We start from the raw sequence: 24,437 nt of genomic DNA on the forward strand, positions 1-24,437 counted from the left end.
TTCCAATAGAAGCCCAGGTTAGATTTGCAGGACATCTAACCTGGGCTTCTATTGGAATTCTATAACGCATATTAGCAAACCTGTTATTGCTGTTTTAGCGGCAATTTCCTGCCGCTAAAACGGCGATAATTTTAACGAGGTTCTTGCTAATATGCCCTGGGTTATTTTTATGAGTAGATGCGTTATTTGAAGAGGGTGAGCATCGAGATACACGTTTGGGTGTGATTTGTTGCGCTTTACAAAATGGATATAACATAACATACCTCCTGAACATTCAATTGCTGCTCCTGGTGTCTGCGATCATGAAGGCTACACCAGGAAGTGAGGAAGAGAAAATAAAGAGGGCTCTAGAAGCCTTGTTTCCCTTCTGAGGTTTCCACTGCCTGCACCTCAATATCAGATAGGAGACTGTCAAGAGGCTGGGATTTGAACTAGAGGTCAAATTTAGTATGCCATTAAGGTCAAAGTGTAATTGATGTCATTTCAGATACTCCTGGCATTTTGGTAAATTGATGTCCGTGCAAATATCCAATAGACAATGCTTATCCTTGCTGGTGCCCATAGGTAACAGTGTACTGGAGTGCAAAACAGACACCACTGTTTAATTGCAAATTTCAAAACTCATTAATTGAAATATACATCAATGTTAGCTGTGTATAGTTTACCAAGTATCTGTGTTTCTCTTTGTGAACATTTTTGTCGAGAATCTATAACGTATAAATTTACTATAACTTCCCATGAGATAAACATGATTGAGTTTACCTGGACTTAACAATCTTCCCAGGCAGTTGTTAACCCTTTCAGAGATTTTGGTAAAATAGACATTCTAAAGCCTCTAGCGGCAAAGGCAATTCGTTCTGTCAATCAACTGTTGATGGAGAAAGGCGGGAGACTAGAGCAGGAGAAAGGTGAGCAAATATACGCAGAGGTGTGTAATTTGTAAAGGGAAAGGCGGCTCATGGTACCAGCAGCTTTGCTTATCTCATTGAGTTAGATAAAAGGGCTGGGCGAGTCAGATTCTCAGTATCAAGGCAAGTCATTATCGTGACGTGTGCTACACCGGCCAGTAAAAATCCTTCTGGTCATAGCTTGAACATTCAAACAGGCACTACAACCCAGAACCTCAACAACCTGCGGGCAAGAGTGTTGGGAATTCAGAAGAAGACCGTTTCCCGCAAGAATGTCGGTGACACTATGCCAGACCCTGGGCTTCCTTGTTTCTGCGATTGGGACAGCAGGAATAGTGGCTTCTACTGTGATGAACCAGTGGAGTACCCAAGACATGTCCAACAATCCAGTGACGGCGGTGTTTAACTATCAGGGTCTCTGGCAGACCTGTGTGCAAGAGAGCTCTGGCTTCACGGAGTGCCGCTCCTACTTCACCATCCTGGGCCTGCCAGGTAAGGGCGGACCGTCAATGAGACGTCACTGTGGGGGTGGAGACAATTCTACTGAGAGGGAGGGGCTGCTCGGGTTGAAGGTAACAATGTTTGGTTCCTTAGTTTGAAGAACTATACTATAAAATTTAAAGCATATAAGATCCTACAGGGGAATAATGCCTCATAGATGATTGGACCTGGACTGAGATGCATGATACAGCTAATTGGTCCAGAAAGCACACCACTTTTACCTTTGTCTTGACTGATCAAAGTTTGAGAAGCATCCCTAAAACGATGATGACATTCCAGTGTATTTGCATCCCAAACTTTAAATGTGTCTATAGTCCTACACATGAATCTTATATGTCCTTAAGGTTTTCTATTTCTCCCAACATAAGTTGTGGCTTTTCTCCAGATGAGTCCAAGAAACCATTAAAAAAGACTGGCATCATGCTAGAATTAGATGGACTATGGAGAAGAGGCTCGGTGGTTATGACTCTAGCCAGCACCAAACTGGACTACACTTGATGCTGTGACGTCAACGTGACAAGCACAGATACCAAATGCAGTATGCCAGTCCTCCCATAAGGAGTTGAACAAGTTAACTACCAAAAGCGTAACATTTGTCACATATGTGAAGTGGGTACAAGGAGATTTACCAGTGTGGTCAAGAAGTTTTTGAAAGATAAATAGTGAATAATGGTAGACATCATGGACCCCAAACATAGCTGTGCTGGTTGTAGGACACTACATAACTGTTATGAATATTGTATGATAAAAATGTTGTGTCTTTTAAATATTATCCTGTGGGTGTAGATTTGCTGTTATTAAATCTAGTGAAATGACATTTTGTTAGATGATATTTAGGACGTAATATTTATGGCACATGTTCTACTGACAAAGACATTCTGGTGCCAAACCTCGGCGGCTTCACCTATGTAAACTCTCTTCCTGCATGCTTTTATCTGTACATGATGGTTTGTATGATTTTACACATGTGATGGTCAGTGCATAATTTGAGCCGGTGTTTGCAGCCACCTTTTGTTGGGAAAGAGGATTTCTGTTTCATCATCAGCCATTGACCTAGAATAAGAGAGAGAAAGGCAGCAGAGGGGAAATAAGGAGAAAAAACAGTGACAAAGAGAAAGCGCTGGTGACTGTTTTACTGGGCAACAGCTATGCCTGGGTCTCCCAAAGTTTCTTCCTGGGGGAAAACATCACGTGATTGTAATGGAGTTAATGAAACTCTACCTAGCCCTGTGATCAGCAGTTCTAAGACTCCCTGGAAGTGCTACTTGGTAAAGAAGGTCTACACTGAATTCTGATAAGAACACACATAGATTTTCCTGGAATATAGTTTACTATTGAGAAGCAAATGTTGATTGAAAATGTAAATCGTTCCCTCCACAAGAAAGAAGGATTATATTTGGGTCTCGCAGTTTTATGGTACTTCCATATTCCTCCATATCCATATTTATTTGTTCTCTGCTGGTTATATCTGCATTTATCCATACTTGTTTTTGTGACCAAAATGAAGCAGCAGTAAGTACTTTTCCCTTTTTCAACCGATGGAGGTGTGCTTGTGTAGGGGTACCTGGTGGGTTTTAGTGCTATAGGAGGCCATACTTTAACACTGTGGTACAAACAGATACAGATCTGTGGCAAAGATTCAGTAAGAAGCATCGCCCGCCCTTATTTTTACTTCCCTGCATGTCATAACCTCGCCACTATTGGCCTGTCAGTGATGACCGATTTTAATATTCATTCAAAATACGACCTGTTTTCTATATCTGAAAATATATACAATTGTTTTATTTCGGTTTTTAACAGTTAAAGTCAATAAAAATAGATTGCATTTACATTAGGTAGAGAATGGTGGCCTTGGAACTTGAAATAGAAAGGAGTGTTTTCATGAGAGGCAAGTTTTTACTGTCTGTAGATGCGTTTCTCAGATACAGATACAATTGATAAATTGTCAGATTAAACCTTATATTTAGGGTGTGAAGGAGTTTGAGGAAGTGCTTAATTTGTAAAAGAAAAAGTGAAGGGCCTAGAGCTTTTCTCAGCAGCCTGCCACCATTGCGGCCACAAGTTAGGGTTACTGAATGCCAGCGCAGTTTTGTCTTGATTCCGCCTCATGCCTCTTCTGTCCACCACCATACACTCTCTGCCACTTTATCCCACTCTTGTAGTTTTTTTTTATCTCTGCTTTCTCCCTTTGTCACTAGTCTTCAGTCTTTCTCCTTCTCCTTCTTGCCCCTTTTCCTGCCTCTGTCTCTTTTGATCTGCGGCAAAGTCTGTGGGCGAAGAATAAGTCACCGTCCTCAAAAATTAGTGCTGGTGGAGCCCCCCTATAACCACTACTCAAATAAGGGAATGTGTGGAGGTCGTTGGGTTTTTTTGTAGTGTATTCTCTGAAGACACAGCAAATCATGATTTTTCAAACATTTTAAATTTTTCCTTGCCCAAGCTTGTTAATGAAATGATAAGTTGGCCTCAGCGGAATGGTGCTAAATCATTTTACAGAATATTTAGAATTCTCCCCAAAACAAACTAAATATGAAAAATATCCAGTGAAATAGATTTGGGTAGGATAGTGTGGTTACACTGTAGTCTGAATACACATAACCACAATATGCTTCACTCAAGCCTAGAGGAAAATGTGTAATGCTGCCCGTTGAGCAAGGAGCAGATTTCTGTGTTAAAGGGGCGTTCAATGGGTTTTGCGTAGAAATAGGGAATAAGCCTCTTGTGATTGCTTACCTGTTGGAAAGTTTCCCTTCCTGCACAAAACAATCATCTCCTCAATAGAGGCACCCATGCACCATGGTGTAAAGGTGCCTGTGTTGGCGCACGGCAGCCGTATGTGCATTGGCAAAGGGGAAAATGACAGAAATTCATCGTATCTCATAGATCCTTTTGTTTTGCTATAGGGAGGCCTGCTGCGCTGCCTTACGGCAAAATCACATAAATGAGGCCCTGAGATACTGTACCCATTGTGTAGAATGGAAGAACAGTTACGCAGAGGCTAGAAATTTGGTCAAAAGTTATCGCATCTTAGTATCAATGCAGCGAAACATTCCACATTTTGGCAAATTCTGTACAACCTTCTCCTAATTACCAGATATTTTTTAAAGTCTTTGCGTCAATGTAATATATATATTTTTAATTAAAATGCATACATTTTGTAACTCTATTGAAGAAAAATCAACTTTTAACCCAATGACATGGCTGACCAAAAAAGTCAATTAAGTAATTGATCTCAGTTAGGGGTATCCAGAGGTGGGAGGTGGTACCCGTGGAGTTCCCTTTGGTGCCACTTGAACTTCATTTGATGCCCCTGCTCACAGTGGTCATTAAGGAAGAGACAGGAACAAAAGACAACTGAGATTTTTAAACCTATTTAATTTCTGTAGTTTACACTTACTCTAGCTAATTCGTTTCCTATGCCGAGTGGGCTAATAACTACGATTGAGCTAGTAATGGCGGTTGCTGCCAAACGGTGACTGCAGGTCCCTTGGGAACGCCGTACGACGGGGGTATAACAGTCAGGCACTTCGCCTTTTTAAAACAACCAACGGGGCAGATTACTAAGAAACGGAGTTAAAATTATCACTGCTTTAGCAGCAGAAAACTGCCGCTAAAGCGGCGATAATGGGCTTGATAATATGCCCTTGAGAATTCCAGTACAAGCCCATGTTGACTCCAGAACATGGGCTTCTACTGGAATTCTCAAGGGCATATTATCAAGCCCATTATCGCCGCTTTAGCGGCAGTTTTCTGCCGCTAAAGCTGCGATATTTTTAACTCCTTGCTTGATAGTATGCCCCCAACATTTTTGGAAGAAAAACTAGCAGAAAATAAGGAATAATATTGGAATCGGTTTGAAAATGTCCTTATCTTATTCCCATTTCCAAAAGTAAACTCACACAACTGTCCAAAAGTAATGCTGACGTTCTGCATTTTGACAGTAACACTACGCCCAATATTACTGTGTCCCCTATTCAAGGACTCTTGTGATGGGCCCTGAGCAGCAAAACCAGAGGCTGGTGAAGAGGCTAATGATGACAGAAGGGTTCCACTATGGGTTGTCATCAGGGGCCTGCCAGTTCCTGATGGCACTTCCTCTACCCCTGGCATATGTTAAATCACCATCGATGGACTCATTATCATAGCCCACTGCTGACTCCGTTCCGGGTGCCTGCTTTACCACCTTACAAGTAATATATCTGTTTCCTGCAGAGCAAGATTTGGGCTTTTCATTTGGGGATACAACTTTGGAAGAATGTTTTCATTTTCAGTGATCCTGAGTTCTCCTATTGCCACATGGAAATTTAGTAAAATTTCTCATCCAATAGCTTGATTTCTATAGCAGGAGCCGTACGGAACAACGTTGTATTTTGGTAAAATGATTTCAGTCATGTTTTGCCACTAATCTGAGGGAAAATTAGATGCATTTGGCAAAATGTCTGGACCAGAGCAGCTTTTTTTGGCCTAGCTAGGTCTAAGAATGTCTGAACAATCCAGCATGCCGGGACACTTTTTGAGTATCCGCGCGCGATATAAATTCATTTAACATAACATAACAAGTGTGTTGAGAGAATGAAGAGCCTCCCCATAACCACCTCTTAATGTCTGATGCCTTTTATAGCAAGCATTGAAAAAGCCAATAGGTCTGGAATTGACTGTCAGCCTTTTGGCTTTGTCAATTAGAGGCGAGCAAGCCAAAAAATGACAGAGAGCCGAGCCTGACCCGAGCCAAGAGTCTGGTTCGGTTCTTAGAACAAGTGCACAAGCCGAGTCCTAAATATATTTGCTCTGTAAATCATACAACAAAAATCACACAGAGTATGATAAAGTTCGTAATTCAAAAAAGAGCATTTCTTTCCATGTGGAGGCTTTGACATTAATAAGGTACATTATAGCACTGCACTAAGAACTGCTTCTTAAAAGTGAGATTGTTGCTCAACTGGTAGTCTGAAATCATACCCAACAATGAAGAAAAAAGTGTTTTGGTGTTATAAAATATTTGCCTATGATCACACAGCTTAAGCGGGGTAGCTGTGATTTATCCAGGTTTTCTGGTTTCACTTTGTACAAATCAGCCAGTCAATGGGTATCTATTTGTCTTTCCTTATGTAAAGGCTTTGTTTTTACCTCTAATTGCATTTTTCAAAATATCCAATAAACTGGACCCAAAGGTATTGGAGTGCTTTATATGAGCACCAGATACATTGCACAAGGTAACATGAATGGGGAGATTAGGTGATTTGCCAAGAATCACAGGATATTGAGCCAACGCCGAGACTCAAGCATGGGTCCCCAGTTCCCCAGTCTGCAGCACTGAACCTAATGCCACATCCCAGGTGCAGGGAGGGAAGCAGTCAGAAGCTACATGAAAGTTCGGTTTGTTATGGGCTTGAGGTTCCAACAGGTACCTTGAGCTGAGCCAGAGCCTTCATCCTTGAGCTTTCAGTGGTTCGCCCACCTCTATTGTCAATGTATGTTTTGATATGGGTTTTGCAAAACGTTATTATTGGGAAAGCTACCAGGCCCTCAGCAAACATTAAAAAGAACTGGCTGAAAACAAAAATGTTTTTGAGTCTAAAAAAAAGGCATTGCCAAAGCTGTCCTTGGCACCCAAAAAAACTGCTCTGTTTGTAGATGTGCTCCTTGTGAAAGGGCAAAATGTTGTCTCTCATCGTAAATGTAGCTTATGGCTGAAGTGGACTGACCCATTGCCCCATGCTGTAAATTAGAATGGGTGGAAGAAACATGTAAATGACACAATGAGAGCACAATGGCTGGAGAAGCTGGCTGCAGGGCCGGACAAGCCATAGCTGGCACCGGGCATTTAACCACTGGGCTGCCAGGGGAGGTGCTGGTTTTGGGCCCCTGGTGGCTGTTTTTGTTACCGGGTCCATCAATATCGGCCCCCTGTAGCAAAATCGGCTGAAACCAGCCCTTGCAAACAGCTCGGCCACACCCCCTCAGCCACCCCAGGGTGGCTTGCCGAGAAGTTTGCCAGGGCCGGTTTCGGTTCCCAGTCCGGCCCTGGCTGGCTGAACAACCTGTAACTAGGTATTATATGTATGATTCCAGTAAAATCAACAGGCCTTACTTAACACCAAACTTAAAAATAATCTACTGTGGTAAGATTTGCAAGGGCTATTTAAAAAAAAAGCTTTGCTTAAGGCAATCTAGACAGCTGCTGCTTGTTTCATTTGGGACAAATATAATGACCAGGTATATTAACTACAACTACTGTCAGTTAAGGGAATAAGGTCTGAAGCTTTACCTTGATTTACAGAACGGGTTTGGTTCAGGAAGCTTTGCATCCTCAACTAGGCACAGCTTCCTTCATAAAATGACCCCAAAATGTTGTAAAATATACTATGCACATCTGGACTAACCACAAAAGAATTTAGGTGCGCAAATTGATGTGTAGGCGTTGAAATGGGAAAAACAACGCTGCGCCTGTGCAAATGAAGGTGCACACACCAATGTTTGCACAGGCGCGTTTTGTTCATGGTACTGCCCTGTCCTTTGTGAACTAACTGAAAAAACAGGGGACTTTAGCCTGCCACATCAGGGGCCTTTTGCCTGCTCCATTAGAGGTTCGCATCTGCCTGACTGAACAGAAATGACACGTTGCATATATTGTCTCAGGTGAAAATTCTCAAAGTAAAACCGGCATAGACCACCCTAGTGCACACAGTTCCAGTCAAAAGTGTTCATTTATCTCTGACCCGTAACTTTGTTAAGCAAATACTAAAACTCTCACCAGAATATATTCAATGTTTGCAAGGTGCATAACTATACATTTTGCCAGTCCAGTCGTAAAGGTTTGGATGGTAGTTTAGCAAAATCATTACATTTTTGTTTGTTGAAGCAAACACTTCCTTGCCTCACATAAGGATCCCTCTTGAAGTGCAAAAAAGTACTGGAATAAGTAAAAAGGGAAAGCAAAGACTGTTTAGGGCAAGCTTATCTGACGCACAAACTCTGTACACCGGAAGTACATTTGTAGTTTGGTCGCATCATTCTGTGCATGAAAGATGACAGCAGGGGATTCTGCCTTGGAAGTTCTTCCGTTGATTTATTGTGAGATGCTTTTACACTCCCTTAGCAAACCGCAGTTCTAACGTAAAATGTATTCTTGGGCACAAAGGGTGCAGCAGAGACCACAAACACATTCATTATGTGTGAAAAAGGCCACTTTTTTTAAAGATAGGAGCACATCACAACAGTAAACCTAGGCCTTTGCCTCACAAATCTAAATCTCACTATACATTTGTTCTTCTACTTTCACTTCCTTCCTAATATTCTCACCCCTTTTAGATCCGTTCCTTGCAACTGTTGCAACTCCTACTCTGTCTGTAACTGCTGACCTTTAACTCCTGTAATCTCTTACCTACTTATATTAGCATCTATCTGTCTAAGTATTTTATATTTTAATTTCTCATTTGTTGCTTCCTCCCGGTTTAACTGGGTCACGACCTGAATCTTAACCTGTAATCATGTAAAAAGTAGCTGCCAACCGCCACTCAGAAAGGTACGTCCTCTTCCCATACATTTCTAACCCCCTATTATGAAGAGCTATCATATCTTCTTAGGTTCAGTGTCCTATCAAATGCTTCCTTCACTTGTATCAAATACAGCTCCATCCCAAAGCACGACAGATGTACCCTGTCTCCTCTAAAGAAATCTGCTGCCCCATACTTCAACTCTGGGTGTTCTACCCTATCAAAACAGTCATCCCTACAGAATACTCTCATCGCTCCATTGATGTTTCTCCTCGCTTTATCCATGGTGGAGGGCCTGTCTGCCCCCTCGAATGCATCTGTGGAATAAGTTCCATCCACATGACGAAACATCCAGACCACTGCTGTCTGATTTCTATTAAGTCCCTCTTCATCGGCTTCAGCAATGCTAAACCTTTACATGCAACCAAATCATTGTCCTCTAAACGTAATATTAACACATCTTGACAAGTCGGATGCTTCTACAAATTGTTCAAACAGGCCATCAATTCTTGCCAACGCATGCCAACTTTTCCGAGCCAAGAGACCTTAAAGAAATAGTCATCAAGCCCAAGATTTAGACCTTTCCCCTTCTGCAATTCTTGCCTTTCGGCCCATTTCACAAGCAAGTGTCCTAGTATCCAGATGGAAAATACTGCCTCTTCTGGCCCTGCCACTGCACTTAAAAAGATACATATGTGAGGGTCAAGCAAAGTTACATTTTATGACTACCCTTGAGTCCACAGCCTAACATACCAGCGAAAGAAGTCCGACAGCCACTGCCCCAACTGCATTATCATATCCCTTCCCCATCCCTGTTGCACTGCATCTGTTGCGTGGCCACCCCGATCCTGAACGAGTGAGTTCCACATTTACCAGAGGTTTCCCCAGCTTTTCCAATGCCTTCCGTGTAACCCAAAGCAACTGACTTGGAGTCACCAGGTCCCCCTTATCTCGAGAATTAACTCCCCAAAGCTGGAACCCCTGATTTTCCTCAGTTTAAGACTCCACTGGACTAGGCACAGGCCTGCCTCAGAACAAGAGTTTAGCAACACTGTTTTTCCCATACATCTTTGATCTGTTTTAAATTGCCTTAGTTTCAACTCCAAACTATTTAACTCCCTTCTATTACCCCTCCACTTCAAACCAATCCAAACCTGAAACTCCTTTTTTGCCCAAGAGCTCTGACACCCTAAATACTCCAAAGAACACTCAAATCGGCCTGGAAAAAATACTGTTTTCCCACTCCCTCTGCATATCTCTGGTAATACTTCTAATATGCTACTTAAAAGTTCCCTTGACACGGGCCCCTTGACCGGTAACCTGTTACCTGCTTCCCATGCCCAACCTACGAGCATGGTCTGCCCAGCTCGCCCACAGATGGAGTATAACCCCAGTACAGCTGCCCATGAAGGCATTCCCTGCCAGTTTTCCTGCAAGCGTAGTCCTGAATAACCTTTTGTCAATCAACCTCAAGATAAATTGAACTACATCTTCTTCCCGGGCCCAAAATTCTGACCTCTTCTGAGCTCCACTGTGTAGAAACTCCTGCCAAACCTGACTGTACTAATCCCTAGTGGATACCACCAGGGACCCTACCACCAACCGTACCATCCTTTTTAACCTATGGGCCGCATCCCCACTGGCACTGTTGTCTTTACCTTGTCTGCCTCTGTGACCAGCCCATGGAACCTCTTCCGCTATGAATGTGACAAAGAATCAGCGATGTCATTGTCCACCCCTGGCACGTGTCTATCCTGTAGAGCATTATCATGTCTCATACAATCCATTACGAAAACCCGCAGCAGCTTAAGTACCTGTTCATTCCTGGCTGATTGTTTTTTGACCAAGTGTACCACTGCCATGTTATCTACCCTGAAAGTGACCTTCCTATGTGCCATTTTCTGTCCCCAAAGTGTGACAGCAACAACTAGAAGAAACAATTTGAGCAAGGCAATGCTCTTGTCCCCATGTTTCCAGTGCCCTGGCCACTTTTCTGCACACCACCTACCTTGTTAGTATGATCCAAAACTGCTAGCCCCTGCAGGATCAGAGTATATTTGTACATCCCATTCCCATTCTTTGGGTGCCATCATTGGGGTACCATTAAATGCTTCCAAAAACCTGCACCACATATGTAGGTCTTCCTTTGTCCTTGCGGACAAATGCATATGGTGGTGCGGTAGTGAGAGCCCTACTGAAGACATGCTTAGTCTCCTACAAAAAGTCCTCCCTGTCCTTTCTAGTCTACCTGCAGAATTCAGATGTCCTAACAGAGACTGTACCTCACTGACTGTGCCTGTTGGTTTTGCCAACATGTCATCCAGCAACATCTGCATGTGCACTTTTTGTCTGTGGTAGGCACGCATGCATTGTTGCTGAATCGAATTTGATCCCCAGAAACGACAACACCGTACTTGGACCTTATGTCTTCTCTGGTGCAAGGCACTTCTAATAAGCACCTGAGCTCTTGAAACCCTGTGAAGTGCTGTAAACAGTCTGTTGAACCGGGTTTGCCCACCAGGAAGAAGTCAACAAGGTAGTGTGTCATCTTATCCTGGTCTATTAACCATGTAAACACCCACTGCAAAAATGAGCCAAAACATTCAAACAGGGCACAAGATATGGAACACCCTATACATAATGCTTTGTCAACAAAAATTTATAATTCAAAATGAATTCTCAATAGCTGAAAATCATCTGGATGCAACAGCCGAAAGGGCAATTTTATGTCACACTTTGCCATCTGTGCCCCCTGTTCCACTCTTTCAACCAGGTCCCTGGCTACATCCACATATGGATATGACATTGATGTTAATTCTTCTGATGTAAAATCGTGGATGGAAGCTCCTTTGGGCCAAGACAAGTGTTGTATAAATTAAAACTGACCTGTTTCCCTCTTCGGTACCACCCCAATAGTTGAAATGATCGCATTTGTCATAGGGCATGTAGTGAATGGACCCTCCGTTGTTTCCTCCCATACTTCTTTTAGACGTTTTCCCCTCACCACCGGCTTATGTGAATGCGCTGACCTTAAGTTCACTGCCTAGCTGCTGAACCTCGGTCCCTTGTACCCTAATCTGAAACCATAACAAAAGCCCTGGCTTAAGAAATGTAATTGTCACTGCAGACGTAGTACGCTAGCCATGCATCTAGGCATTGAATTTTAATTGGAGTATGAGCCTTTGCCCATGTTCCCCTATTATCCATGCCCTCCCCAGCACCATGATGCCTAATTCCCCAGCTGTCTGTTGTACACACTGTTGTGCCGGTTCAATTGCCCTGCCTGCTGTCCATGCCCGCTATTATCCACCCTGAAGAATTGTACGTCATCCTGGACACTTAGAACATTCATGTCGGAATCTACAATATTTTCTCATGCAGAGACCTTTGTTAGAATCCCAATAGGATCCCTGCACTCCTCCCTGGTAGTGCCCACCACCCACAGGTGGGGCAGGTTTAAAAGGGCCGGTATACTACCTCTCAACAACAGAACTCACCTCTCACTACAACTCTCTTATGACTTCCATTATGGACCAAATAGCACCCCTGAAACTGAAAAGAGTCAGAAACACACCATCCAGACTATGGCTCAACACAGACATTAGCTCCCAAAGAAGAGAACTATGAGCGACAGAAAGACTCTGGCAAAAAAAAACTGTTCTCAATCTTACAAGCGAGACTCAAATCAGTACGAAGGAAATACAAAAAACACATAATGAATGAAAAAGTGTCCTTCTTTTGGAATCCCCTTGGCAACGCAAATAATAGACAGAGAGAACTTTTCAATCATAACAGACAACAATCCTCCAAGCCCCCTGCGACTCAAGTTGTGGCCTCCAAAGACCTGTGTGACAACTTTGCCAATTTTGTCAATGACAAAATCACCAAGACAGAACTCTCCTTGAACATACAAAGCAAAACAGAGACAAAAGATGAAATCTCACTCAAGCACCTTTCCATCTCCAAACCCTCAGCACACATCCTGTATCCCATACCAGCCCAACTGGCCAAAAAACTCAAACTCTCACTAGGCCAGCACTGGACCAAGATCATAAACAGCTCCTTGAGTACTGAAGTCATGCCAAACTGTCTCAAGCGGCCAAGTCACACCTCTACTGAAAAAAACAGGTGCAGATTCAAACGATCTTATCAACTTCAGACGCGTCTCCAACCTCCCTTTCTGAGCAAAAATCCTGGAAAGAGGTGTTCTCCCCCAACTCACCCAACACCTAGACAACACCAACTTCCTAGAACTTCACCAATCAGGCTTCAGAAAAGGATGCAGTACAGAGACAGCGATCCTAAACATAATAGATGGTATGCGCAAATCTCTTGATACTGGCCAATGTTGCCTACTCATACTCCTCAACCTCTCGGCAGCCTTTGATACGGTTGACCATAAACTGCTCTTCAAGGCACTTCAAGAAAGGGCTGGAGCTGAACAAATGGTACTACAATGGTTCAACTCTTTTCTACAGAACCGCACCCAAAGCATAAAAATCTAAAACTTCTCATCGGACCCACTCCCAGTTAGCAGGGGCGTCCCCCAAGGATCAGTACTCTCCCTGCAACTTTTCAACATATACATGGAACCTCTCACCACCATACTCAAAAAATCCAACATTCCCTTCCACCTCTATGCAGACAATACTCAGATCTATCTGGAAATCTCCTCTATTGAAGACATTCAGAGACTGAAAGGCACTTTAAGAGAAGTCCAATACTGGCTATCATGCAACCACCTAAAACTCAATCAAGACAAGACAGAAATTCTCCTAATCTCCAATGATGAGAACCCAAATTAGACATGAACAAACACATCAAGAATACCGCAAAGAACGCCTTATTCAACCTGAAAAACTACTCAACAAAATAAAAACTTTAATCCCTAAGAACGACCTCAAACAAGCTACTCAATCCCTGGTGCTGTCCAGACTGGACTACAGGATTGCAATCCTCACAGGATCAGCTAAATCTCACCTAGCTCCCCTCAGATCAACTCTGAACGCAGCACCCAGAATGGTCATTGGAGTAAATAAATATGAACACATCTCCCCTGCATTCAGAGAGCGCAAATGGCTCCCAATCGAAATGTGGGCCAACTTCAGAACTGCCAGCCTCACGCACAAAGCGATGCACAGAGGCAAACCCACCTACCTGGCCGCCAAACTCCAGAAAGCCGGTCAGACAAGAAGCCTAAGGAGAACTAACACCCTACTCCTTATCCCTCCAAGAACAAGCAAACAAAAAACGCATTCTGATCATTCACCGGAAATGCTCCGAAAATCTGGAACTCTATACCAGTCCACATCAGGACCAACCCTTCCTACCTACAATTCAAAAGGCAGCTCAAAGAACTCTTCCTCAATCGATCCCTCTCATATGGATAGCTACGACCTATCCATTGAAGCAGGCCCACAACAGCTCTCAAGACTTTGACATTAAGAACTCTACCTCACTATCCCCCATACCCCCCCAGGCCAATCCCGTCACAAATCTCTGTGCTCTCTCTGACGTCAATACTGTGTACATACTATTGTGATAACATACCCTGCGAGTGTCATTGTGCGCCCTAGACAATATTATTATGATACGTCTGGAGCCATTGTACATACCAGTAAGACTATGTACCTTACCAGTGACCATGATATAAAGCGCACCGATACCTTCGACCAGCGCTATATACAACTCTTAAATAAATAAATACTAACAGGAGACACTTTGCCATGAAATGGTTTTCCCAAACTTAACTGAATCCATAGTCTGCTGATCTAGATCTGTAATGATCTCCCCCATATTGCCAGTGGGTCCCAAGCTAACCATGCTCTGAATTCCTTATCATAATGTGACCAGGCGCACCCCTGTATGTGATCTGTTCTAACCTGATCACACCCATGTATTTGAACAATGACACGCACCTCTCTGGGTATTTTTTGCAATATACACTCGCAAAATCAGGAAAGCTGCAGTCCAATTTTCTATTGTCGTCTACACCCTGAGCTGTTTAGACAATTGAACTTCTTCCGTCTTTCGCCTGTATATTTCTGTGGGGCAATTTTAACAACTCTGCGTACCTCCCCTTCCAAATTTTCTCTTTAGTGGCTAAAATGAGGTAAAGTCCCAGTGGCTTTGTGAATCCCATATAAATACATTTCTTGAGTTTCATTCCTTTACTTTATTTTGCTCCCTCCCCTTGCAGCCCTGTTTTGTCCTGCTCTTCCACGTTTTTATCTTTCTTGTTTGGTTGCATCTTTTCTCACTCATCCCCTTTATCTGCCGTCCGTACCTTTGGTGTCTTTCCCTCTACTTCTTGTGCTGTCCCGTACCCTTTCTTCTGTCCAGTCACCTGTATTTCTGTACCCACCACAGTATCCTTCACATACAAACCTTTCCTGAGGCATGTCTTTCCATTATCTTCATTGCCTCCCATTGTCACCCCTACTGACACTCTTTCCTTTGCATGACCCTGAAACCCGTACTACCCACTGCCCTTACCTGCCATCAAGGTCAGCTCCACACTGGATGCAGCCTGCTAACTAGTCATGAGGGGCTCGCATAATGTCAGTTTGTGCAAGGTATCCTTCTTTTTTCTGTCCCTCCTGCAACAAACTAGGCACAAACCTCTTACGGGGACATCCCCGCATGCACTATTTTGTCCCCACCCATTCTCTTCTTCTATTTCGCCCTCTTCCATGCTTTTTTCATCATAGTCCAGCATCATGTCCTCTCCCACTTCCCATGACCCTGAATGCACCTCTTCCAGTGCCTCTGAACTTTCCTCGTCTTTCTGAATTACCATCTTGTTACCTCCAGCCTGATACCAGTGGGCCACAGTATGCCCTCCTGGACCAGCCCTTCTCTCCTGCTGCCCTATCGTTGTTCCTGTTGACCCAGTGGCCACATAGAGCCATTCAGGTGGGTGCACTGCTGAGGCTACCCCAGATCTTCGTGTGGCAGTGTTGTAACCATCCCTTGCTGGCATTCGGCTGGCCGTCTTAGACCTTGCCATCACTTCCCCTCGGCGTTTGGGAGACGCATGTGACTCTCCTGAATCTGTCTGCCCGAGTACCTGATCCTCCTGAAATGGAAAAGTAAGGTCCTGCAAGCCAGGGTTAATATCCCTATCTATCTGTCCCCTCCCGTCTGCTGCTATCCTTGTCTGTATAGATAAAGGTACCAGCAAGGGTTTTATTTTTAATCAAATGATTTCAGCGACAGAGGTCTTTATTATTAAGACTCTTATTTGTATTTTATGAAATATGAACTTCTGTGTTGCGTCTTATTTTTGAATTTTGTTTGCTTCCTTAGAGCTAGAGTGGTAGCTCTTTATGTTTTCTTACCAATAACAAGGTGAGATAAAACAACGTCAGCAACTGATATTCTCAGTCTAAGAGTCTTAGTAATACAGTCCTCTGTCGCTGAAATCATTTGATTAAAAATAAAACCCTTGCTAGTACCTTTATCTATACATACTGTTTGCCCGAGCCCGCAAGGGTATATTGGGTCACCCACCCTCCCTCAGCTATCCATTGTCAGCAGCAACCACTGCCCTGCTCCTCCCCCACTGATTCCGTCCCTCCGCACTCATATACCTGTTGCCCTGCTATGTGTTATAGAGCTCTCCCTGACTCCAGGCTCTCTCCGAGTGACCCTTGCTGACCCCGAACCTATCTCCACTCTCCGGCACATATATTCTTTGGCTGGGGGCTTGAAAACCCTGCTTGCCCACCTTCAGCCCCATCTCCTATTTGCTCCTCCTCACTCCAGTAAAACATTGCTGCCCCTCCCCCCCACCCTTGGTCCTCTCGTTGGTGTAAAATTGGCCCTTGGCCTTTTCTGTCTGCTTCACACGTGACCTTCATTTGATTTTCCTTGCTGAGCCCCAGCCCTGCTCCTCGCTGCCCTCCTTTCCCGCCGCTCAGGATTTCTTCTTCATTGTATCGAAGGGTGCAGCACTCGAGGCTGCTTTCCTCTTCTGTTCCTGTTTTCTTCTTATTGTTCACAAACATTTCTTTTAAACTTCTCTGCCTCATTTACAGTGCCCTTATGGCAGGCCCTTCTGATGCTCTGGGGTCTCTGCTTACCCGCTATGTGCCTAGCAGATGTCTTCGTTCCCTAGAGTTGAATCAGCTGGTAGTCCCCCGTTTTAGGAAGGTTAGATGGGGGAGTAGGGCATTTTCCATCTTGGCACCCCAACTATGGAACACACTTCCGTTGGAGATCAAATCTCAGCCCTCCTTGGATCTCTTTAGGAAAGCCCTTAAAACCTGTTTTTTCATTAAAGCCTACCAGTAAGTTCCTGTCACCTTGTTGACTCAGCTAGATATTGAGCTAGGCGCCTTGACGCCCACTGGGCTAAGTTGCGCGGTTATAAATCACACTTCATTCATTCATTGTCCTTCTCGCTACTGATAACCCAATGTCACCACTTTTACTAGGTCTGAATGACCCCCCCCCCATTCAACTCTCGCCTCCCTCCACAAAAATGAAACAGAAGATTAACAACCAAAATTCTGAATTGACTGGTCCATGAAAATGACAAGTTTTGTAGATAGGCAAACCAGCTATTGCATGCAAAGCTGTTATGCCATGGTTTGTTGCGGTCTTTAAGTTGCTGCTTTGTCCAAAGAATTCGGTGTCGGTAAGTCATGCCTCTGATTTGTACTAGAAAAGTAATCATCCATTCATTCTACTCAACATGCACAACAAGGACACATCTTTTTCCAATTTGAGATTTGATAGGATATGAAATGTGATAACAATAGCATCAAATCGCAGATTCGGGCTGGGGAAATGGCATATTTGCAGAGGTGTGTATCATTTCATGGCTTGTTGCAGTTTAACCATTTTTTCCCCATACCTGTCTACCAGTTACACTATAAAATGGTCTGAGAGCTTGGGGGCATATTACCAAGCAATAGCGATAATTATCGCTATTGCTTGGTTAGAGACAAAAATGTATCGCTGACCTGCGGCGATTTTTATCGCCGATAAACCTTGGTATTACCAAGGTTTATCGCAAATGCGATAAAAAACGGCCGCAATGCATGAATATCGCTGAAAAGTCAGCGATATTCATGCATTACCGAGCTAATGCTCTTAGCCATGTTATCCACCTCCCATTGGATAACATAACTAAGAACTGCTCAGGGCAGGTGTTAGCTTTTGGAGATATTCGCGCTTAGCGCGAATATCTCCAAAAGTTGGTAATAGGAGATAGCGATGTTAGCGACTGTTTCCAGTCGCTAACATCTTGGCACGCCCACTTTGCATGTCATTAGTGATAAATATCACTGACATGCAAAGCGGGCCCAAGATGGTCGCTATCTCCTACTAGCTGTCGCTAACTGGTGTTAGCGACAGCTAGGTAATAGGGAGATAATTTTATCTCCGCTTTCTTGGCTTTTAAAGCCAAAAAAGCGGAGATAAACCCCCTTGATAATATGCCCCTTGATTTCTAAAGCCTTACCACGTGATCCATACTTAAAGCATTTACTGTGTATCCCCAGGCGGATACCAATCCTGCCAGTTTTAATCCCACTGAGAACTCAAATTTGGAGTTTATTTTGCAGTCAGTTAAGGCGTCTATGTGTAAACGAGAAGTTGGTAGGAAAGGACAATGTGATATTATATGAGTTGAAAAACAAAATAACCATTCATTTTCAATGTGAGAAGAAACAACAAGTAAAATATAAATTAAAATGAAAAGAGAAGGTCATGAGAAAGGGAAAACATTCATCGTTTACTATCACTGAAGAAACGAAAAGTCAAACATTAATGCTGATCAAGCCCACAGTTTTAGTCTCTGGAATGGATTGGTCCTGCTTCAGGCCGTTAATCATCCCAGGATATCACAAGAGTATATTTATTTTTGATTGGGTGGTTCAAATATCTGCCTTCTTCTCAAGACATTTGGAAGGTAATGATGCCTTTTGTTACAGGGTTGGTTATGCATATTTCATACATACATTTCAAGTCTTAGGACCACATGAAGATGCGTTAAACCTTTCTTTTAGTCATGCATAGCATTTCACCAGAAGCTCCCTGGTGACGCGTTTTTTACTAGTTTGAGCACAAAAGTGCCTCTTTTAACTTTAAAGCTGTAAATTGTTTAATACTGTTTTAAACCGTTTTTTTAAAAACTATTTATTAAGTGTTTTTTAACAACATGAATTGTATTTTTATTTTCATGTGCTTTTAAGATATTGTTATATCGAAATAAAGCTTTGGATTGGAATTAACAAATTATTACTGTCATTTGGAAGTAGAGTTTCTTTTTTCAGGTGATGTGGATATTTTCAGTTTCACAATAGGCCTTTTGGGGGTTGCAACAGTTGCCATTTCAAATGATGTTGCTATCTTCTATAACTGGTGTCCTCATGTGGCTCTTCGATTAAGGGGTAGTCCTTGGCACGAGGATTGAGTTTTGGATGGTATTGGTCTGCTTGTGTGCCCGTCACTAGGAGGGAAGAGACTCAGAGTAACAGAAGGTGAGGGAGCAACAGAGAGCTCAGTCAGCATGCACGCCCATTCACCAAAATGCAAGGGGTAGCAGAAGTGACATCACAGGTCACATGCCACACAATTACATCAACAGGAAGTGAACTTGCATTACCTAAGATTCCAACAACATCACAGGAAGTGACATCATCCAAGCTTTCACCTTGGTGACATTACGGAAAATTACACCTCATGTTCTTTGCCTCTGAATTGCACTTTTCATTGTGCAAAGAGCAACATGCTGACAATTATAAACATGAAAGGGAAATCCCAGTGAATGGTACAGCACAACAGATTTAAAAATCCCCACAGATGTCATCAAACAAAAGAACATTCTAAAAAGCCTGTAGTTGATTAATGTTAATGATTTAGGGCTGGGTAAGAACGAGCCGATTTTTCTTTTCACTGTATTCTCCTTTACTGTAAATGGCAATAAACTGTATTGGCTGCGCTGTCAGCTTTCACCTAGACCTCTGAAAAATTAGTAGTTAAAATGAAGTATTACAGCATCTAATGGAACTGCTGAAGACCCTCTTACCTCTGTCAGTTCTCACATTTATTTTGCAGGAATGCACCTGCTAAAAGAAAGTGAAAAAGAGAGGCAAGGGTCGGGAGAATGGAAGTAAAACAATCCTCGTGTAGAGTCTTTTTAAAATATGTGTTCCTGATGTTCTGTTAAAATCATAAAAAGAGTGGAACGTACCACCACGATGAAAACGTCACAATTCAGATACAGATAAAAATGACATTAAAATGTTTTAGTTATCGTAACCCTCGTATGGGATGGAACCAAGGAGCAGCGGATTATCATAACAGCAATGTAAACATGTCCATGCTTTCTATTGAAATTAAAGTGTTAATGCCAACGGAAAAGGGAGAGGGAGCAACGTTCAAAACTGTTATGCATAATTTTCTGTCCAGGTTCTTAAGTCACTATAGTTTCATATAGTGGAACATTAACTGGTAAGATCATGTTTGTGCCTAGGGCTTGTCATAGAAAGGGGCTTTGGAAGAAAGGGAGTACAGAAACAGGTCTGAAAAAGACTTAGGAAGGCTACTTTATTCCCTACTGCTAGGTTCTTATTTTGGTGTGCCATTCTTTCCAAGGTTTTGTGCTGTTTCTTTCTTTTCTAGTTCTTGTGCTGCTAGGGACAACAATTTGACGGTGTTACAAGACAGTTGAACTGAAGAACCGCTGAGGCATTTTATGACGGCTACTCTGCAAGTCCGGATTTGAGTTTCTCTTAGGATTGGCCTTAAAAGTGACGTCCTTAGGTTATGTAGTGCTGGACAGATGCATAATAGATGTAGTAGTGACTCTGCTCCGTTGCCACAGAGGCGGCAGTCCAGGGATGGCCAGGTCTGTAGCCATTTCGGGGTGAGATCTTTGTTGGAAAACAAACCCAATCTCAGTAAGGTAAATTTCCGCTTGTAGTGGTCTCTGAAGCATTCTTGCAGATAGGGTTGTGGTTTCATATGCTTATAGGATGAAATCACAGACCATGCATGACTTTTTCTGGCAAATATGGTTTAATCGGATTGAAACGATAATTTTTTTATTGATTTGTTTGTGAATTTTTAAAAACAAGGTATGACATGGGTGTTTGCCAGGCTTCCTCCAGATTTAGTGTTTGAAGCGCTTGTTTTAAAATTTGGCTTATCGAGTTTTTGTTCGTTGATTGTATTTCTACCTCCTCCCAGCAGTGGTGGGCAAGCGTGTTGACTTCCGCAGCCCTCATAAGCCAGTAATATTTGACCAGGACACCTTGTCTGGCCTGCGTCTGATTCGTTAATCCATATTCCAGGCATATCTGTGCCTGAGAGATGTGTTGTGGGATTAAAAACTGTTTTTTATACAGTCTGGACTGAGCTGGATTTAGCATTTGGGCGTCCTTAGTATTCAGCATTTCTGAGCCATATGTTATCGCTGGCAAAAAAATGTGCAGCCACTATCTTTAGGAGATGGTTTGTTGAGCTGCCACTTAGGCTTTACTGTAAAGTTTAAAAAGCAAAGCATAATTGTTTTTTTAATGTAGGCATGTTCTAGGTGTTGTTTGAAATTTAAATGGCGATCTAAAAGAACCTCCTGATGGATCAGAGCCAGGGGTCGGAAGGATAGTGCCAGGGTTTATAAAGAGGAAGCAAGGGGTCACAGCTGTGACCTCTGGAGACCCCTAAATGGCGTCCATGCCAGTCAGCTACAAGGCTAATTTAAGTTTTTCTGTTGATCCAGAACTAATGGTCTAGGTGTGACATGTATCTCCCTCAAATTTGATTGAGGAAGCCTTGTCTACACAGCCACTGGTTTAAAGGGCCCAATCATCTGTGAACCTTTAATCACTAATGGGTGATCAGCAGAGGTGTGTCAGCCCCCGTATTTAATAATGTCTTTTGTAGTCTTCAGGCCCACCGTAAGTCTAATGATCTCACACTGTGAATCTATTAGGATCCATTGGTCACAATAATAGAACTATGACACCTGGAAGTCTGATCGGACTGTGGGATTGTCAACCGGTGAACTTCCTCCTAAATCTGATTTATTTTCATCCCCTTAAGGCCTCCTGGTGACTATCCACCAGCAGTCTAGCCACATTAGACCCTGCCTGTTGCGCCCTTCTTTTATCAATGGGGAGTCTCTTCTTGTGATCTACTCTATGGAGCTCTGAATTGTTCAGGGGTCTTCAGTAGGTCATTTTGCCCCAGTTTAATTTTCACCCCACTACAATATGTTGATTTGGATTGAAAAACGTTCTTTTAAAGAGATTTTGATTGATCATGACTATGAGGTGGATGCACGTCTGACAGCGTCCATTGAATACCCCATGCATCTGAGTTCCTTCAATGTTTGGACTGACTGCACCCCCATCCTCCAATCGCCTTCCCTGATTCTGAATGTGACGCATCAAGCAAGGAAGCGTAGAAGAAGATGATGTGAGGCGTCTTTCTGGCTCGTGTAAATGGTGCAGGGCTGATCAACATCTGGAGGGAGGGTAGAACTTGGCTTCAGTAATGGCCTGGCTAGGGGGGTGTAGTTTTCCTTTACCAGCCTCATCTCAAGGGTTTTTATCATCCTGTGGAGGACGGAGGGTTTTGGCTGAATGGTCAGGGAACTCAAACAATTTGTCAGCTCTCTCGTAACTGGTTGATAGACACTGGAACTACATCCTCCCAAAGCCATTTAGGAATGTGGCATGGCACCTGGGTCGCTTTATTACTTAAGGCTTTAATTGTTGGGTAGTCTGGGGTCTTTGGGTGGGTGATGAGACAATGGAGCACATATTTTCATTTCTGATGATGCTTTTGGCTACTACTATTCCACATGCTGATTGTGACAGGCAGTAGTGGATCTAATCTTGCGCCTCCACTTAACATGCTTGCAATGTTCTATGCCAAGGTATCTCTGCCTGATCGTAGGTAGAGTCCAGTGCCATCAAGCCATGTCATAAGAGGCCACTTCTGGTTAATTTCCAATCAATGAGCGAGAGTAGTGTTGTGGGTGATAGTTTGAAGGCTCCACACATCTCCCAGAAACCCTTTAGAGACCATTAAGTCCCATGGATGCACTGGATATAACAGATAGAGTTAGCCTGATGTAGTATTTGGCCTTTGCATTCTGTAACTCCAAAGCAAAAAATAGGGCAGAGCCTGGAGGCACCAACTCAAAGTTACTAGAAACAAATCAGACCTTTTCAATGAAACAAGCAAAAACAAATGTGAGCTTGACAAAGAGTACAGAGTCCAAACTGAATAAAGTTTCTAATCTAATCTAATCTGGGTATCTATACAGCCATTAACCTGTGTACCTCATTCTGAGAGCCTCAACATAAACCAATTAGACATACTGATATGAAACCCCAGAATTTTCCAGCAACCGACATTCACATACACTCAAAAACATCAGATTGTCCCAAAATACTCAACAGAATATCAATCAGCCAGAGACAAATATTTACATATCTCCATACAGATGGAGATTTATAGACCTTTATAAAGTCCCTTGTGCTTTTTTGCATGCCGCTGAAATGCCCACAAGAAACCTCACAGAATGTGAATTGCTTGGTTTCACCAATCCTGATCATGTTGCCAAAGCAGATTGTACTATACACGTATTTAGTGTTGGACACACAATAATACTGACTTTTCTCTTGCTTTAGTTTCAAGAGAATTGTGGTTTCCTGAATCATATCAGCTTGAAGGCCTTTTGTGGTTTAGCACACAAAATGAATGAATCTAATTTTCGGATGTATAAAGTACTTTTTTTATCAACATGAGACGAGTAGCTGGGGCATTAAGATAGGGGAGGAGAAATTAACTTCTTGAGGCTCCATGATTCAGAATGTATCATTGAATATGACTTCTGTAGTCAGCTTAGGCTAGGAACAAATGGCTGATCCCCGTTATATTGTAGGTGATAATGATATACAACGTGTCAAGTTGTGTGATACACAGAGATTGTATTTATTATTGCAGCCATGTTAAATATCACCATGATGTTCCATCTCGTCCACAGTGGATGTAGTAGACTCTGAACCTCTGAGATTGTTCTGTAATTTAGATATTGGCTTTCACATTAGCTGTAGTTTCAGGATGAAATTCTTAGGATGCAAAGCAAAAGGTTTAACAATATAAATCTCCATCGGCCTAGAAAGAGAAATAAGAATCATCTAGAACTCAAACAAACTTGTGAGCAGTCGTGGAAGACAATTTTGGTATCACTGATTCAAAGTTAGTCTCTGTGATGTTGTAACCCTTTGGAGCACAAACTGCTTTTAGACATAAGTTGGATCATAGCAATCCAAAAACGTTAGAAGACCACTCCTGCAATATGGCCACCCACCATTACTATTGAACTTTGCTTTTCTTCTCTGGTGCCGTAATCCTTGTATTGGTCATATTATGATACTCCGCTCCCATTAGATGCCCTTGTTTATGCCATGCTCCTTGTTTCCTGTTGGCTTAAGTGTTATCTAAGGTTATCGAGTAAAGAGGTGGGCAAACCAAGAGCGAAACCGAAAAATCCACTCATGTCAGC

General features: G+C 42.8%; 1 protein-coding gene across 1 annotated transcript in view; it reads left to right on the plus strand.

The window, feature by feature from the left end:
- The first annotated feature begins 1,078 nt into the window (after positions 1-1,078).
- Positions 1,079-24,437, plus strand: part of CLDN18 (claudin 18) — an 82,560-nt gene continuing 59,201 nt past the window's right edge. The window contains exon 1 of the mRNA XM_086943916.1: positions 1,079-1,400. Coding sequence (XP_086800042.1) covers positions 1,181-1,400 — 220 coding nt within the window. The 5' untranslated portion in view covers positions 1,079-1,180. The remainder of the gene's footprint in view (positions 1,401-24,437) is intronic.

Source organism: Lissotriton vulgaris, chromosome 11 (genome assembly GCF_964263255.1).
Source record: "Lissotriton vulgaris chromosome 11, aLisVul1.2, whole genome shotgun sequence".
Classification (NCBI taxonomy): domain Eukaryota; kingdom Metazoa; phylum Chordata; class Amphibia; order Caudata; family Salamandridae; genus Lissotriton; species Lissotriton vulgaris.